The following is a 14910-nucleotide window of genomic DNA, read 5'->3' as shown; positions in this document are numbered from 1 at the left end:
TGGTGCAGCGCAGTATCGCTAATAGATGCTTCTGTCGCCGGAGTCGACTGTCATTGCTTTCGCAGTGTCAAATTGAAACACGCATTGGCCATTGTAGCGAGGACCACAGTTGCTCGGTCCTGTAAGACTGATTTCCAGATTAGGAAATAATACTGGACGGTAAACACGAGGCGGGGTCGCAGAGAGCTCCATCTGTACTATCTGGACGATTTCGTTCCGTCTGGACATCTGGACAGTGCTCCTAACGCTTATAACGATAGGGAGAATAAGAGCACCAAGACGCCGCAAGCCTAGCTGAACTCTGGGTACTTGGTCCACCTTGATACTCCAGCTGCACCCCCTCGTCCCCTTCCCCAGATCCTTCAAGGTTGCGAGGCTAGGAAATAGTAGCCTACTGTCATCAACACGGCTTCGAGTTGGGTTGGATTTGCGGCATAACTTAGTACTACATATCAGAAAATCGACTGTTGTTAGCCCTCCCTATTCAGGATTCTTGTCACAATGCCGCTGGATTCGTTGCGGAAGAAAGTCGGACAAGTAGGTTATTGTGTTATTGTAATCCACAATGGATTGATCACGATTGCTGACCAGCGCCGAACTCCTCATAGCTCTTCACAGTTGGTTTCGACGGCCTGACTCCTAGTCCGGAGATCAAGACCCTGATCCGCGACTATGGACTGGGCGCTGTGATATTGTTTCGCAGAAATATTCAAGATGCATCGCAGCTTCAGGTACGGAGATGCTGTGACTCGCTACATGCAAGGTCATATTAACCGTTGCTTCAGACATTAGTCCTTGCCCTGCAACAGGAAGCAAAGGACGCTGGCCATGCCCATCCCCTTTTCATCGGGATCGACCAAGAAAATGGCCTCGTCACCCGCATCATGCCCCCGATCGTGCCGCGGCAGCCTGGTTCAATGACGCTGGGCGCAACGGGATCGGGCGAAGATGCGTACCGAGTTGGCAAGGCGACGGGGGAGATGCTGGATTTCTTCGGTATCAATATGAACTACGCGCCCGACTGCGATGTTAACTCAGAGCCTTCAAACCCCGTCATTGGCGTGAGAAGTCCCGGTGACAATCCCGAGTTCGTGGCTCGTATCACGAGCGAAATCGCTGGAGGGCTTCGGGAGAAGCGCGTTGTGCCTTGTGTGAAACATTTTCCTGGTCATGGAGACACCAATGTTGACTCACATTATGGCTTACCTGTCATCGAGAAGACGCGCGACGAGTTGGAGCGGTGTGAATTGATCCCGTTTCGTCGAGCAGTTGCTGAGGGCATTGAATCAGTAATGACGGCGCATATAGCTCTGCCAAAGATTTCCACGGCTGGTTTGCCTGCAACCCTGTCCGCCGATGCATTGAATATGCTGCGTGTCGATATGAAGTACGATGGGGTGATTATAACCGATTGCCTTGAAATGGACGGTGTCCGCAGCACATACGGGACTGTTGAGGGCGCACTGATGTCTCTGAAAGCCGGAAGTGACAGCATTCTGATCTGTCACACGTACCAGACCCAGGTTGATGCCATCGAACGCGTCTGTCGCGCCGTGCAGGCTGGAGATATCGCCCAGGAGAGGATTGATGAAGCGCTGCGCCGCGTGACGTCCCTGAAGGAGAGGTTCCTGACCTGGGAACGAGCCTTGACCAAGAAGCCGTTAGATGAACTGGATGAAATGAACGACAGACATGCGGAGATTGCGCGAGATGTCTTTGCTCGCTCCGTCACGGTTGTGCGGGACGAATCGGGCTTGCTTCCCGTTTCTTCCGCGTCGAAGATCGCATTCCTGTCACCCGTGGGAAACGTTCCGACTGGTGGTGGTGCAGTCGACGATAGCGGGTCAATATCAAGCACTTTTGCTGATATTATTCTCCATCGGTATGGCACAAACGTCAGCGGAATCCAGTTTTCAGATGCGACTCTCTCGGAGGATCAATGGAAAACAGTTGACGATTGCGGCGTGGTGATTCTTGCAACCAAAAATGCGCGTGAGGGATCCGAGCAATATAAGCTGGGCTTGCAACTCGCAGCTAGATGCGGTTCCAAGTTGATTGCCATTGCTACATGCAACCCTTATGATTTCCTCGATAACAAGGACGTGCGAACCTATCTCGCAATCTATGAGCCCAGTACAGAAGCATTCTCCGCCGCTTTGGACATAATCTTTGGACAGAAAACAGCCTCGGGGCAGTTGCCAGTTGGCGCCAATTCTCCGTTTGGCAGATCAGGATCCTCCAACATTACTATCAAGCCGTACGATGCCGCTCGCGACTTTGAAGGCGTGCAAAATGTGTGGAAGGCCGCGCTGCCCACTTATCCCATCCTTGCCGACCGACTGGACATCTACCTGTCCCACCCAAGAAGCCATCATCTTGTAGCGCGTCAGGACGACACCGTCGTCGGGTTCTGCGTCGCATACGATGACATCAACCAGGGCAAAGTCCTCTGCCATATATCCACCATTGCCGTGCATCCTTCATTTCAAAACCGCGGAATAGGCACACGACTGATAACCGAGGCCCGGTCATCTTTCCGTCAGAACCAGCATGTCGAGAAAACGGACTTGGTGAGCTATTTCCCTCGTATCTGGCCCGGGATACCCACAGACTTGCCCTTGGCTACTCAGGAGTGGTTCATCCACCGAGGATTCCGGGTGAGTCCGCTTGATCAGACCTCGGCGGATTTGTACCAGGACATCCGGGACTTTCAGCCGTCACGGAAATATCTGGACCGTGCGGAAGCAGCTGGGTTCACTTTTCGGCCCATTGAGCCTCAGGACTATGAGAAATGCTTGATTGGGCAGAGGAAGAATTTTTCCAGCTACACGGTGAGTGTCATAGCGTTCCAGCGACAATCTCAAGCACGGCGGCTGATGTTTGCCATCATTCAGGGTTGGGTCGAGGCTTACCATCACCTCAACCCCAAGGACCATCCCTCCAGCATCATGGCGGCATTCGACAAAGACGGCGATCAAGTCGGTTGGACGCTCATGCTAGCGCCAGACTCGACGTTTCTCAGGGACAACTGGGCACTACCCCCTCTGGCAGGCCCACGAACGGGGTTGATTGGGTGTGTCGGAGTGGACGAGGCATATCGGACGCGGGGCGTTGGACTGGCGATGTTGTGCCATGCAATTGAGAATCTACGGATGCGAGGCACGGAGGGTATCTTCATTGACTGGACGACCAAGGTGGACTGGTACGGGAAGCTGGGCTTCAGGGTATGGAGGAAGTATCGGAGTGGAGAGATATAACCCTGAGCCATCATCTACTAAGAAAGGTGACTACTGATCAAAGTTGAACATTTCGGAAGGTCACCGATTTCCTAATATCAAAATCCCAGATTCTCCATTTCTATATATTTAGAGAAGAGAGAGAAACTCAGTCATTACATTACATTCGTCTTCTTTTCATGACGTCGATCATAAGTGATGGAAAGCTCCAGTCTCCGTCTATAGCTTGATCCTTTCCCACTTCGTCCGAACGTACTCACCATATCGGTAGATCAAGAGCAACGCCGGAGAAAATCCCAGGATGACGAATGCCAACAGGGAACATCCCCAACCGATTCCCAGCGTCTCAAACATACTGATTCCAGCTAGGGGCAGCATGGCGCCACCGATGGATCGCAGCACGGCGTTGGCCGCGAGGGCAGAGGCCGCATAGACGGTGAACGCATCGACGAGATAGCCCATCATCGGCATCATGAAAAGCAAGCACCCGGCGCCGGCGAGGACGGAGCCGAGGATGGGGACGATCCAATGCACACTGGAGCGTGCGCTCCAGCCAAACCAGAAAAGGCCGGCGGCAAGGAGGGGGCCCGAGGCGATGAGCAGCGGCAGGCGATGCTCCGGCCGGGCCTGTCCCTTGGCGGCCATTCTCGCCACGAACCGGTCGCTCGTCAACGAGAAGGTCAACATTCCCGTCACGGAGCCCACGCCGAGACCGATATAGGCCAGGCCGGACGTGCCCGGTCCGAAGTTGTAGACGCTGCCGAAGACCATCGGGAAAGTGGTCAGGAGCAGGTACAACACGCCGTAAATGATGGCGCAGGAGGTTGCGAAGAAGATGGTGATGGGCGAGAAGAGCAGCATCTTGGTCGGCCGCACAATGGCTCGCGTGAAGATTTCTTGCCGGGAGATGTTCTTGTCCAGTTTGGAGCGCAATGCCATGTTGCCGGTTTGCTTTCGAAGGCGGTTCGTTTTGCGTTGAAGAATCATTGGTGCGAAGGTCTCACGGGAGAAAAGGATTTGGAACGCCGTGGCTACGCCAGCCTGGTTTATTTTTTTTATCGGGGTCAGCAATAGGGGATAAGAACCCTTAATATTCAAGACACATACCGCGATGGTAAGAACCCAGAAGATCCATCTCCAGCCCACATCTTGAGCCAAGTAACCACCCGCGACAGGCCCGATCACCGGCCCAATGACTGGGCCGATGGTGATGGATGCCAGTGCCCTTCCGCGTTGATTCACTGGGAAAATATCGGCAATCGTGCCCCCTCCAACCGCCAGAGGGGTAGAGCCCATGATTCCACACAACAAACGAAAAACGATGAGCACGGGCATACTGGTGGACAGGCCACAGGCGGCCGTGAACACGACGAAGAGAATATTGCAGACCGTGTAGCAGATCCACCGTCCGTAGACTTCAGAAAGCGGAGCGAGAACCAACGGTCCGAAGCCGAGGCCCAACACGTAGATCGACACGACGAGGGAATGAATGATCGATCTGCCTTCATCGAACTCCTCCGCCACGAGAGAAACGCCGGGGGCGAACATGGACGAAGCGAGCGGCACGAGAAAGGTGATCATAGCGACGGCGAGGATATGAACAACCTTCTTGCCCATCGACCAATTCAACGGGTTTGCTGGGTCATCGTCTCCGTCCCAATCTACAATATTGGGGTCCTTCTCCTCATTCGATTGGTCTCCTTCTGATGTAGCCTTCTCTGGATCATTGTTGTCATTCTTCCTCGTGCTTTCGAGTGACGACTTGCTGTTGACCGGTGTTTTCTCGTCATCCACGATATGCCGTGTTTCGACCCTGAATCGATATGTTAATGTACCGGCCATAAGAACCTGTGGGTGTCCATCTCATCTTACTCGGTAGTGCTTGGCCAAACCGTTGGCTCGGCTCCGTTTGATCGAGGTTCAGGCATCTTCAACGTTTACCATATACTACTATTCTCCGAAGGTAGGGTTCGCAATCAGGCTGCTCGACGTGCTCAACGATGAACAAAGATACTGAGATCTCCCACTGAGACAACGGCAACAATACAGGTCTCAACGATCCTGCAGAGACAGAAGTTTATATAGCTCAGGCTGATCCCAACCGAGAGTGATCATTGCTGAGCATCCAGGCATGAGCACCATCATTCCGATGGCGGGAGTCCAGCTCTTTCATATCCCTGTACTCCATCGCTACGGTTTATCAATCAAATTGATCAGTAAGCAGCTCCTCTCGCCAGGGCCCAAACTACTCGTACCAAGTACTCCATACGGATGGTAAACTTCGGAGGAACTCGAGTCGTTACGGGGGAAAGTTGAAGGGACGATAAAAGCCGATATCTCCGGTGCTAGCCACTATGGCGGAGTGACTTCGGAGATCAGTGGGGATGCAGATGACAGTTGACTGGTTTCTTGGGCAGTTGGGATGCATTCTCGTAAGCTTCCAGCCTCCGGAGAGTTTTTTGAGGGCATTTCGTCATGAAAAGGGCTGAATGTGTTGTTGCTGTAAGTTCTTAGTTGACTGTTCTCTGAGGCTCAAGTTGCAGTTCTCCAGCTTCAGCACACGAGAATAAACGCTCCGAATGCTGCTGGGTTTACCTTCGTATCTGCAAGGTTTGTCCCGAGCCTGTCAAGGGAAAAAGCATTCACCGGATTACTCATGCACCGTCGGCCTCTCTGGACTCCCTAACCTGGCTGACTCTGAACTCCCGACTCGTATTATGGAGTCGGCATGGAGCAATTTCCCTCTCCGACGAGAAGATTAATAATCCATTCCCATAACATCCAAAACTCTTGGCAAAGCTTGAAATGCGAGTCGGCGAATCTTGTCGGCTTGGGACAACAAGACCGAGGCTCCACTCGGAAGTCGGCACCAGCCAATACATACCTGCCAATAGGGATCCAGATCGTTCCGAGAACGTCCAGCGTATGAAATCAACCACTGTAAGTACAGTACCTAAATAGTTAGTACTACTTCAGTACTTCCGTACGGACAGGAGTTAACGTTCAAAACCGTTGATATCAGTCTGCATTGCACAGAGAGCTTGGTAGAGCTTGTCACTACCTTACGGATGCCTATCATTTGGTCAGTCCGCATATGCACATCTACTCAAGCTGACGAATCGATGCCGAATTGCCGATGGACTGAATAGATGACGAGTACCCCAGAGGTCAGGTGCAATTACTTTTCACCAAAGGAATACTGTAGTGACATCGTGCAGTCTGATGCGCGTTCTCATGCACAACATGGTAGTTCCTGAATGGCTAATTCGATAACATTCGAGATGATGATGTCTGATGTCGACGTCATCGGTCCGTCGATCAACCATTCAGCCGGCATGCCATAGCCGCAGCAGTAAGCACTAAAAATACTACTGCTGTTGATTATCTGATGAATCGCAGTCACTCTTTGGGTACCTTTCTCACTTTGTTGTTCGTCATTCCTTTGTCTCTTGTGTTTCGTTTGTCTAAACGATGTACATAAATCAAGGTCACTCCCACCTATTGATGGGTCAGCAGACTCAGAGAAATTGACATCAGTCTTACTGTCGTCATCTATTTCCTCTGATACTTGTGACATGCAGCATAACCTGCCATGATTCAACTACTACTACCTAAGTACTGCAATTACCTGTGAGTCTGAGGGTAATTTCAGATCATAAAGTACAAAATCAGATCAATTCTCTCAAGAGTACGGAGATCTCTGCATGGGTCCCATGCCCTTATCTTCTCGAGATGGTGTCCGAGTTGTGCCTGCAGCATGCCGGAGTTAAGCATCTAAGTCCTATCAGATCATCTGGATTAGGTAGAGGTAAGAATCTCTCGCCGTGCTATTCATACTACGCAAAGTTCCGGACGGAGTTTGTGACGGAAAAAACGAGCGGCCGACCTGTTCTCGGGGTCCAACCCCTCCTCCAAAAGTGCTGGCCGACCGAACGGAACCCCATTGCAGAAGAACGGGACATTCGGGGAATCCTGAACGAGGTCTAAGATTCTGCACACAAACTACAGGGCCAAATGGAAAGGCCAGTTCAGCGAAGCTGCAGCAGAAGATTCAACTTCCATTGCAGCATTCACTCGCCTGGGGGACTGACTTCTTTGACAACAAAACGGCACCGCACTCACTCTACGGTTCCATACTTTGGGAATTTGTCGAAGGACTGATACTGAAAAGATGGCGAGCGGCGGGTTCAAAGACCGTAGAGATGGTTTTGTTAGCTGTTGGCTTGCCAACCCGACTCATTGGACCGAGAGAGCGACATAAACGTGAGGACAGCATTGTTCAAAGTGTCGATAGTCAGCTTGAATTGCAGGAAAGAAATGACATAGGGAATCATATCGCATGGCTTTGATCGGCCCGTCCCGTCCGCATTCGGCCCCAGCCTTTCCATTCCGCTCTGTGGCCTCCATCCAGGGTGAGATCGATCAAAAATCGAAAAGTTCTAAGCTAAATAGAAAAAGAATACTATTCAACCAAGCTCGGAAGAGCTAATGCTGTGTCATTTTGGTGTCAATATTTGAAACTAGTAGTTTACAATGTTATATGTCATCATATCACATTCCGTTTCGTCCTGATGTTGGTACTCCAACAATGCACGAGCAGACTGCTTTGGAAGACAGCAAGCCGCCGATCTTGCAATCATCTCTCACTGAAACTCTGTTCTTCGGCACACGCCTTTGTTAAACCGAAGTCGTCATCGGAAACTCCAACACTGACAAGTCCTTGGAGTCCATGTAACGGATCGCAGGTGTGCGTGCTCTATTGGCTCCATTCCTGTGAAGAATTCCATCTCCGTTTATCGGACAAAAAGGCATTGATTCAATTAGGCTCAGCCCTATCGGCAACTTCCCGAACAACAAGGTTAAGGCGATCCTTTCGGATCATCGCCAAGCGGAAATCGGACCGGATTCTTATCCGAAACCTTTTCCTCCATCCGCCAGTCATGATGAGCTTAATGGACCTCAAAAGTCCATTTTGAGCTCTTGTTGGGTTCCGATTACATTGTCGACGAATTTGACTGGCTGGAAGGCAATGGATGTAGTCGACCTGATCCTAAAAAGACTAAGTACTGTACTGCTAAGTTAGTATCCTTCTTGCGGACATGTTGATATCAAGATCATGATGTGGCAATTCCTGTTCAAGTTTTGCGAAAAAAAAAAAAATTCCTGACTCATTGATGATACTTGTATATGAACGTGCATCTCCTTTTGTGATTCAATTGTCCCATGTTGGGTGTGTCACGTCCATCTATATTCGTCTCCTGCTTTCTCAAAAATCGAGGGATTTCACATTACATCAACGAGATTAGTCCATACGGATAATGCAACTGTTCTTCCAGACAGCAGACCATGGCAGATGAAACGAGTCCAGTGCATCCTCAGAATACCGATTCGTATATCGACCATGACATCCCCTCATCGTCGCGTCAATCCCCAAAGCCGTTCGACGAAAGGCATGGCCACGAAGAATACCAAGAACCCAATGACGATCGACGACTCGACACCGATCTGGAGAAAGGCCCTGATCTCGAAGCCATCCGGACTCATCGCAGCCAGCTTGACAATGCAGATACCCTGTTTCAAGTCCAGAGTCACATCTCACACCAAGACTTGCACACGTCGACCATCGCTACGTTCCGGGAGGAAAATGAAGACCAATATCTTCGATTCTCGCCAGCAAGAAAGATTGTCATCGTGGCTATCCTGTCCTTCTGCTCGTTTCTCGCGCCTGTATCCTCAACGTCGATCCTGGCGGCTGTGCCTGAAGTTGCGAAGACCTTCAATACAACTGGGAGTGTGATCAATGCCAGTAATGCAGTTTACATGCTCTTCATGGGTTTGGCGGCCACCTTCTGGGGCCCATTGAGCCAAGTCTGGGGGAGAAAGCCTGTAAGTTATGACGCCTCGTTTGCCAGGATGTGCGTGCGGCTGATGATGTCCAGATCTGTATATCCAGTGCTACAATGTTCTTTGCGTTTAGTGTCGCGACAGCATTGTCACCTAACCTGGTGTCATATTTCATTTTCAGAGCCCTTACTGCGTTCCCAGGGACGTCATTCCTTGTCGTTGGCAGTTCCGTCATTGGTGACATCTACACGCCGACGGAGCGTGCAACTGCCTTGGGCTGGTTTTTGTCAGGGACTTTGATTGGACCGGCATTTGGTCCGTTTCTCGGTGTGAGTGCATCCCATCTCGCTGTCAAAGTGGAGGTGTCAAATAACATGTCCGGCAACTAGGGCGTCATCGTGACCTTTCGCTCCTGGCGAGTATATTTCTGGCTCCAAAGTGCTCTTTCCGGCCTTGCCATGCTGCTCGTTATCGCGCTCTTCCCGGAGACTATACCACACAAAACAATCAATGACCTGACTGACTGCACAACTTCCGAGCGTTTGCACGCCATTTGGACACGCATTAATCCATCTCGAGTCCTCATCATACTTTTCGCATATCCCAACCTCTTCTTCGCTGCCGTCGCCGCAGCTGCACTGGTGTGGAACCAATACTCCCTCCTCACGCCCATTCGGTTCGTCTTGAATCCGAGATTCAATCTGACATCTCCAATCCAATCCGGGCTCTTCTACATCGCTCCGGGATGCGGGTATCTCGTTGGCACATTCATCGGAGGGCGATATGCCGACTATGTCGTCAAGAAATGGATCCGCAAGCGAAACGGGGTCCGCGTGCCAGAGGACCGTCTCACATCCTGCCTCCTGTTTTTGGGCGTTCTTATCCCCGGCTGTATTCTGATTTACGGCTGGACTGTTCAGAAAGAGGTTGGCGGCATTCCGGTGCCCGTTATTGTCATGTTTCTGCAGGGCGTGGGCCAGTTGTTCTGCTTTCCCAGTCTCAACACGTACTGTCTCGATGTCATGCAGTCCAAGGGACGCAGCGCCGAGGTTGTGGCGGGCAACTATATGTTTCGATATGCGTTCGCTGCTTTGGGGACTGGAGTTGTGCTCCCCATCGTCGAAGCCATCGGTGTGGGCTGGTTTAGCACAATCACTGCCCTTATACTAGTTGCGGCAGGCGTGTGCATGTGGTTGACAACAGTATTCGGGGCAAAATGGCGGCAAAAGGTCGATCGAAAAGAACAGAAAGTCTCAACAGCATAGGTACTACTTGTTTGACTGCTTGCGGAAACTCTTGCATACCAACAATCAGCGTCTTAGGCACAATCACAAGTTAATGTTAATTAGACTTCCTGATTCGGCAAAGCTGCGGGATGACGTCGATCCAACCTTCACCACTTTAAATGATCTTGTTCACTTTCATTTCATAGAAAATCGTCGTCTTCTTTGCTTCTTTTCCTCATATACTTAGCATTCTGTATTCACCATGACTACTCCGACAGAAGACAACAACAATATTTCCAGCTCAAAGAGCGGGTCGTGGTCGAGCTTTCTCAAGGTACCAACTTAAATCATACCTCGATGGGAATAGGGCAGCCTACATGGTGGGACAGTCACGTTCAGTGAGCTAATAGAACATTTCCCCAGTCCATTGCCTCCTTCAATGGAGATCTTTCGTCCTTGACCGCACCCCCGTTTATCTTATCTTCGACATCCCTCACCGAATACTCCGCGTACTGGGCCGAACACCCGGAGCTTTTCATTGCACCTGCACGAGAGCCGGATCCGGACCGAAGAGCGCTTGCCGTGCTCAAATGGTTTCTGAGTACATTACACCAGCAGTACTGCACGCGCAGCGAGAAGCTGGGCAGCGAGAAGAAGCCACTCAATCCGTTCCTGGGCGAGCTGTTCCTCGGCAAGTGGGAAAACAGCTCCGACGTGGGTGAGACGGAGCTCATCAGTGAGCAAGTCAGGTGGGCGATGACGAAGCCAGGCAGCTGGTCTCTTTTGCTGACCAGTACAGCCATCATCCGCCCGCGACCGCGTACTCGATTATCAATGAAAAACATGGAGTTGAAGTATGTGCCATCTGCCCAAGTTTCGTCGTGGGACAAAACTGACAACATGCCCGACGATTTAGCTGCAAGGATATAATGCCCAGAGGGCTTCTTTCACGAGTACCATTCAGGTCAAGCAGCTGGGGCATGCCCTTCTCTCCGTGACTCCTCCCGGAAAGGACAAGAACCATCCGTCGGATCGTGAAGTCTACCTAATCACTCTCCCGAGTCTACACATCGAGTCATTGATCTACGGCACGCCGTTTGTGGAGCTGGAGAAGACCACAAGAATCGCCAGCTCCAACGGCTACATGGCCCGAATCGACTTCAGCGGCAAAGGCTGGATCAGCGGGAAAAAGAATTCGTTCCACGCGATCCTGTACAAAGCCGACGAGGGTGAGAAGAATCCCCTCTTCACCGCCGAGGGCCAGTGGTCCAGCGTCTTCACCATCCGGGACGCGCGCCGTAAGCAGGTCATCGAGACCTATGACGTGAAAAAGGTCAAAACCACCCCTCTCACGGTGGCCCCGATCGAGGAGCAAGACGCGTACGAGAGTCGGCGGGCATGGCGCGACGTCGCACAGGCAATCGAACGCGGCGACATGGAAGCCACCTCGGTGGCGAAATGCAAGATCGAGAACGCACAGCGGGAACTCCGCAGGAAGGAGAAAGAGGCCGGCGTCGAATGGGAGCGGCGCTTCTTCAAGCGCGTCAACGAGGCTGACGACAAGCTCTTCATGCGTCTGGCGGCCATGCTCGACATGACCCTTGGCGACGGCGCGGGCATCGAGAGCGACCGCACGGGAGGAGTGTGGCGGTTCGACAAGGACCGCGCGAAAGGTGCGAAACCACCGTATCACAAGGTTGGATCTGAAGGGTTGGGGTTGGAGTGATGCTGTTATTCTTCACGAGTGTTGTTTTATTTTCTTTTTTTTTGCCCCTTAGTCATGTGGAATGGTTGATACTAGCAGGTACTATTATCATAAACCCCGGACTTACATAGTACTGTACTGCTAGCTGTTCATCACTAGCACTCAATTTGTATGACGTTCGGATCAACTTCAACGTCAAGGAAGCGTGTTCATGTTCAATTAATCGCCTACAGTTGATTGATAGAACTAGACGCCATCAACAGATATATACTACTAATCCCGTTACTACTGTACATCAATCCTAGATCGCCAGCTAGGTTAACGCCATAAGAGCATATCAATATAGCCTCAGCCCGATTAAGATCGCAGGAAATAATGATCGAATAAAATCCGTGGGTGGATGGAAAAAGAAGGATTCATCTCAATGCTGCGTCCATTCAATTGTCTTCAGATCGACGCCCTCTTGGACAAGCTCCCACAGCGGACTCAGCTCGCGCAGGAAGTGCACGCGCTCCTTGACTGCATTGAGCACGTAGTCGACCTCGGCCTCGGTGGTAAATCGGCCAATCCCGAACCGAATGCTGCTGTGCGCGTTCTCGTCGCTGTTGCCCAGCGCGCGCAGCACGTAACTTGGCTCCAGCGAGGCCGATGTGCAGGCACTCCCCGAGGAGAGCGCGACGTCTTTGAGGGCCATGAGGAGCGACTCGCCTTCGATGTAGGCAAAGGAGACGTTGACGCAGCCGGGGTAACGGCGCTCAGGGTCACCGTTCAGCATCGTGTGCTCCATTGACAGCAGCCCGTCCACCAGTCGCTTGGAGAGCCGTTGAATGTGTGCCGAATCATACTGTCACACCGAGTCAGCACATAATCCTCGAAACGCTTTGATGAAATGGCGTCGAAACAAAAAGATATGCATCTCGATCATTACCCCTGCTACGCCAATCATGGGGCCTGGCTCCACGGGGATACCGTGGCGCTCATGCCAGGCGAACTCAGAAAGCCATGCATTTTAAAAGCATCTAATCATCCGAGAAGTTGGGAAATGCTGGGCGAAGAAGCAGTTTGCTTACCTCTAGATCTTCTTTGGCAATTCGACATGCCTCCCCTAGACCAACGACAAGGTGTGGTGCCAGGGTACCACTTCGGAGGCCACGCTCCTGCCCGCCTCCAGTGATGATGGGGTCAAGGCGCACGCGCGGTCGTCGTCGCACGTAGCACGCCCCGATTCCCTTCGGGCCATAGATCTTGTGTCCAGAAATGGACATCAAGTCGATGTTCATTGCATTAACGTCGATGGGAATCTTGCCCACCGCCTGGGCCGCATCAGTGTGGAAAAACACTTTGTTAGCACGGCAAATCTCTCCAATCTCCTTGATCGGCTGAATCACACCGATCTCGTTGTTGACAGTCATCACGCTGACCAGCACCGTGTCCGGGCGAATGGCCGCCTTCAGGTCCTCCAGTCGGATCAAGCCGTTGCTCTGCACCGGCAAATATGTGATCTCATACCCTTCATCCTGAAGGTGTCGACAGCTGTCCAGTACACACTTGTGTTCGGTCTGTGTGGTGATGATATGCTTCTTCTTTCCCGACCGTCCAAAGAACCTTGCTACCCCCTTGATACTCATATTATTGCTCTCCGTTGCGCCGCTTGTGAAAATAATCTCTTTGGGATCTGCGCCGATGAGATTGGCAACGTGCCTTCGTGCTTCCTCCACGGCCTTTTCTGTTTCCCACCCGTAGGCATGTGTTCGCGAATGAGGATTCCCGTACAGACCCGTGAGAAATGGAAGCATGGCATCTAAAACCCGAGGGTCTGTCGGCGTGGTAGCCTGCATATCGAGATAGATGGGACGATTGCCCTGATCCATGATGGTTGCCTGCTTCAGAATCCCCGCGGACGGGCTCATCGATGCGTCCCCGGATATCGACGACGCTGGGAGCTGGGCATCCTGAGGCTGCAGTCCAGTTTGTCTCGTGAATTCTCTCTGTTCCGCCTTGATGGCGGTATCCATGTTGACTTGGGCATTGCCGGACTTGGTTTGGGTCACATATCGTCGGCTTGGTGCTCGATGCAGGGAGGCCGACACTGATGGCAGAGCTGTCGAAAGCAGACGACGCGAGCAGACCCGCGACGCCTGTCTTACGATGGCCGAAGACGCCGGATGTGACATGGTGTTGTTAAACGTACCACGGCACCATAGGGGTGATGGAAGAAAGAGAGGATGGCGAAAAGTGGCCCTGCAGGAAAATTGATGACGGAAGAACCTCCACTGGGGACGGAGGAAAGTCAGGCCGATTCCGGTCCGTCAGAGCTCGGTTATCTGATCCTCGGAATTAACCGTAACTCACTTACCCAACCTAGCAAGCGAAACCGCTTGCCTCGCCTTTCCGATGGGTCACGTGACATGATATGGCAGGTCACGTGCATAGTCTCGCTCGTATCTTGCCTGAACCTTGAGGCTCAGAAACCCTAAAACGCGTCTATGGTACTCGACCCTAACCACGTCGGCCTGTCGGCTTGCCTCTGATCTGATTGTGAAACACCAAGCATAGACGATTAAATTGTATGATACAAGCTCGGTTGAAGTGCGGGCTTTTCTGGCGTGTTGGAGTTGAGCAATAGGTAGACGGAAGTATGAAAGTCGTTCTGGCTTCCTGCAGTGATGCTTAGGTAGCAGTCATGACCATTGACAGCCTGACGCCTATCCCGGCCTTAACCCCTACTCAACAAGATTATCTCGCTGTGAATTTTCGCGCGTAAATGTAGAGATGGTGCCGTTAAATTTTGTTGGTTCATTTGAAGTAAGCACTACCCTTTCGTATGTTTTTGAGTGTTTTTGGCATGCCTCGCTCGATTCCACATATAATGACATTTCAGCATTGTACTGCAGTACAT

At 51.7% G+C, this 14910-nt stretch overlaps 5 protein-coding genes across 5 annotated transcripts; 3 read left to right on the top strand and 2 right to left on the bottom strand.

Annotated features, from left to right (window-relative positions):
* Nucleotides 1-501: 501 nt before the first annotated feature.
* VTN31DRAFT_5611 (uncharacterized protein) lies at nt 502-3257 on the top strand (the record flags this gene model as incomplete). Its single annotated transcript, XM_069406130.1, has 4 exons — nt 502-537; nt 609-731; nt 786-2831; nt 2895-3257. 4 exons carry the CDS (start codon nt 502-504, stop codon nt 3255-3257), a joined length of 2568 nt encoding a protein of 855 aa, XP_069259768.1.
* Nucleotides 3258-3455: 198 nt separating this feature from the next.
* On the bottom strand, nt 3456-5164 carry VTN31DRAFT_5610 (uncharacterized protein; the record flags this gene model as incomplete). Its single annotated transcript, XM_069406129.1, has 3 exons — nt 3456-4277; nt 4344-5049; nt 5109-5164. The coding sequence occupies 3 exons, from the start codon at nt 5162-5164 to the stop codon at nt 3456-3458; spliced, it is 1584 nt and encodes a 527-aa protein (XP_069259767.1).
* Nucleotides 5165-8582: 3418 nt separating this feature from the next.
* VTN31DRAFT_5609 (uncharacterized protein) lies at nt 8583-10345 on the top strand (the record flags this gene model as incomplete). Its single annotated transcript, XM_069406127.1, has 3 exons — nt 8583-9122; nt 9176-9409; nt 9470-10345. The coding sequence occupies 3 exons, from the start codon at nt 8583-8585 to the stop codon at nt 10343-10345; spliced, it is 1650 nt and encodes a 549-aa protein (XP_069259766.1).
* Nucleotides 10346-10568: 223 nt separating this feature from the next.
* Nucleotides 10569-12032, top strand: VTN31DRAFT_5608 (uncharacterized protein; the record flags this gene model as incomplete). The annotated part of the gene is made up of 4 exons (XM_069406126.1): nt 10569-10640; nt 10730-11055; nt 11106-11160; nt 11223-12032. The coding sequence occupies 4 exons, from the start codon at nt 10569-10571 to the stop codon at nt 12030-12032; spliced, it is 1263 nt and encodes a 420-aa protein (XP_069259765.1).
* Nucleotides 12033-12432: 400 nt separating this feature from the next.
* On the bottom strand, nt 12433-14185 carry VTN31DRAFT_5607 (uncharacterized protein; the record flags this gene model as incomplete). The annotated part of the gene is made up of 2 exons (XM_069406125.1): nt 12433-12855; nt 13082-14185. The coding sequence occupies 2 exons, from the start codon at nt 14183-14185 to the stop codon at nt 12433-12435; spliced, it is 1527 nt and encodes a 508-aa protein (XP_069259764.1).
* Between the last annotated feature and the right edge of the window lie 725 nt (nt 14186-14910).

The sequence above is a fragment of the Thermomyces dupontii genome, assembly GCF_041956625.1.
Source record: "Thermomyces dupontii strain NRRL 2155 unplaced genomic scaffold VTN31scaffold_5, whole genome shotgun sequence".
NCBI lineage: Eukaryota > Fungi > Ascomycota > Eurotiomycetes > Eurotiales > Trichocomaceae > Thermomyces > Thermomyces dupontii.
The sequence above is the reverse complement of the archived record's forward strand: the minus strand, read 5'-3'. Positions and strand labels throughout refer to the sequence as shown.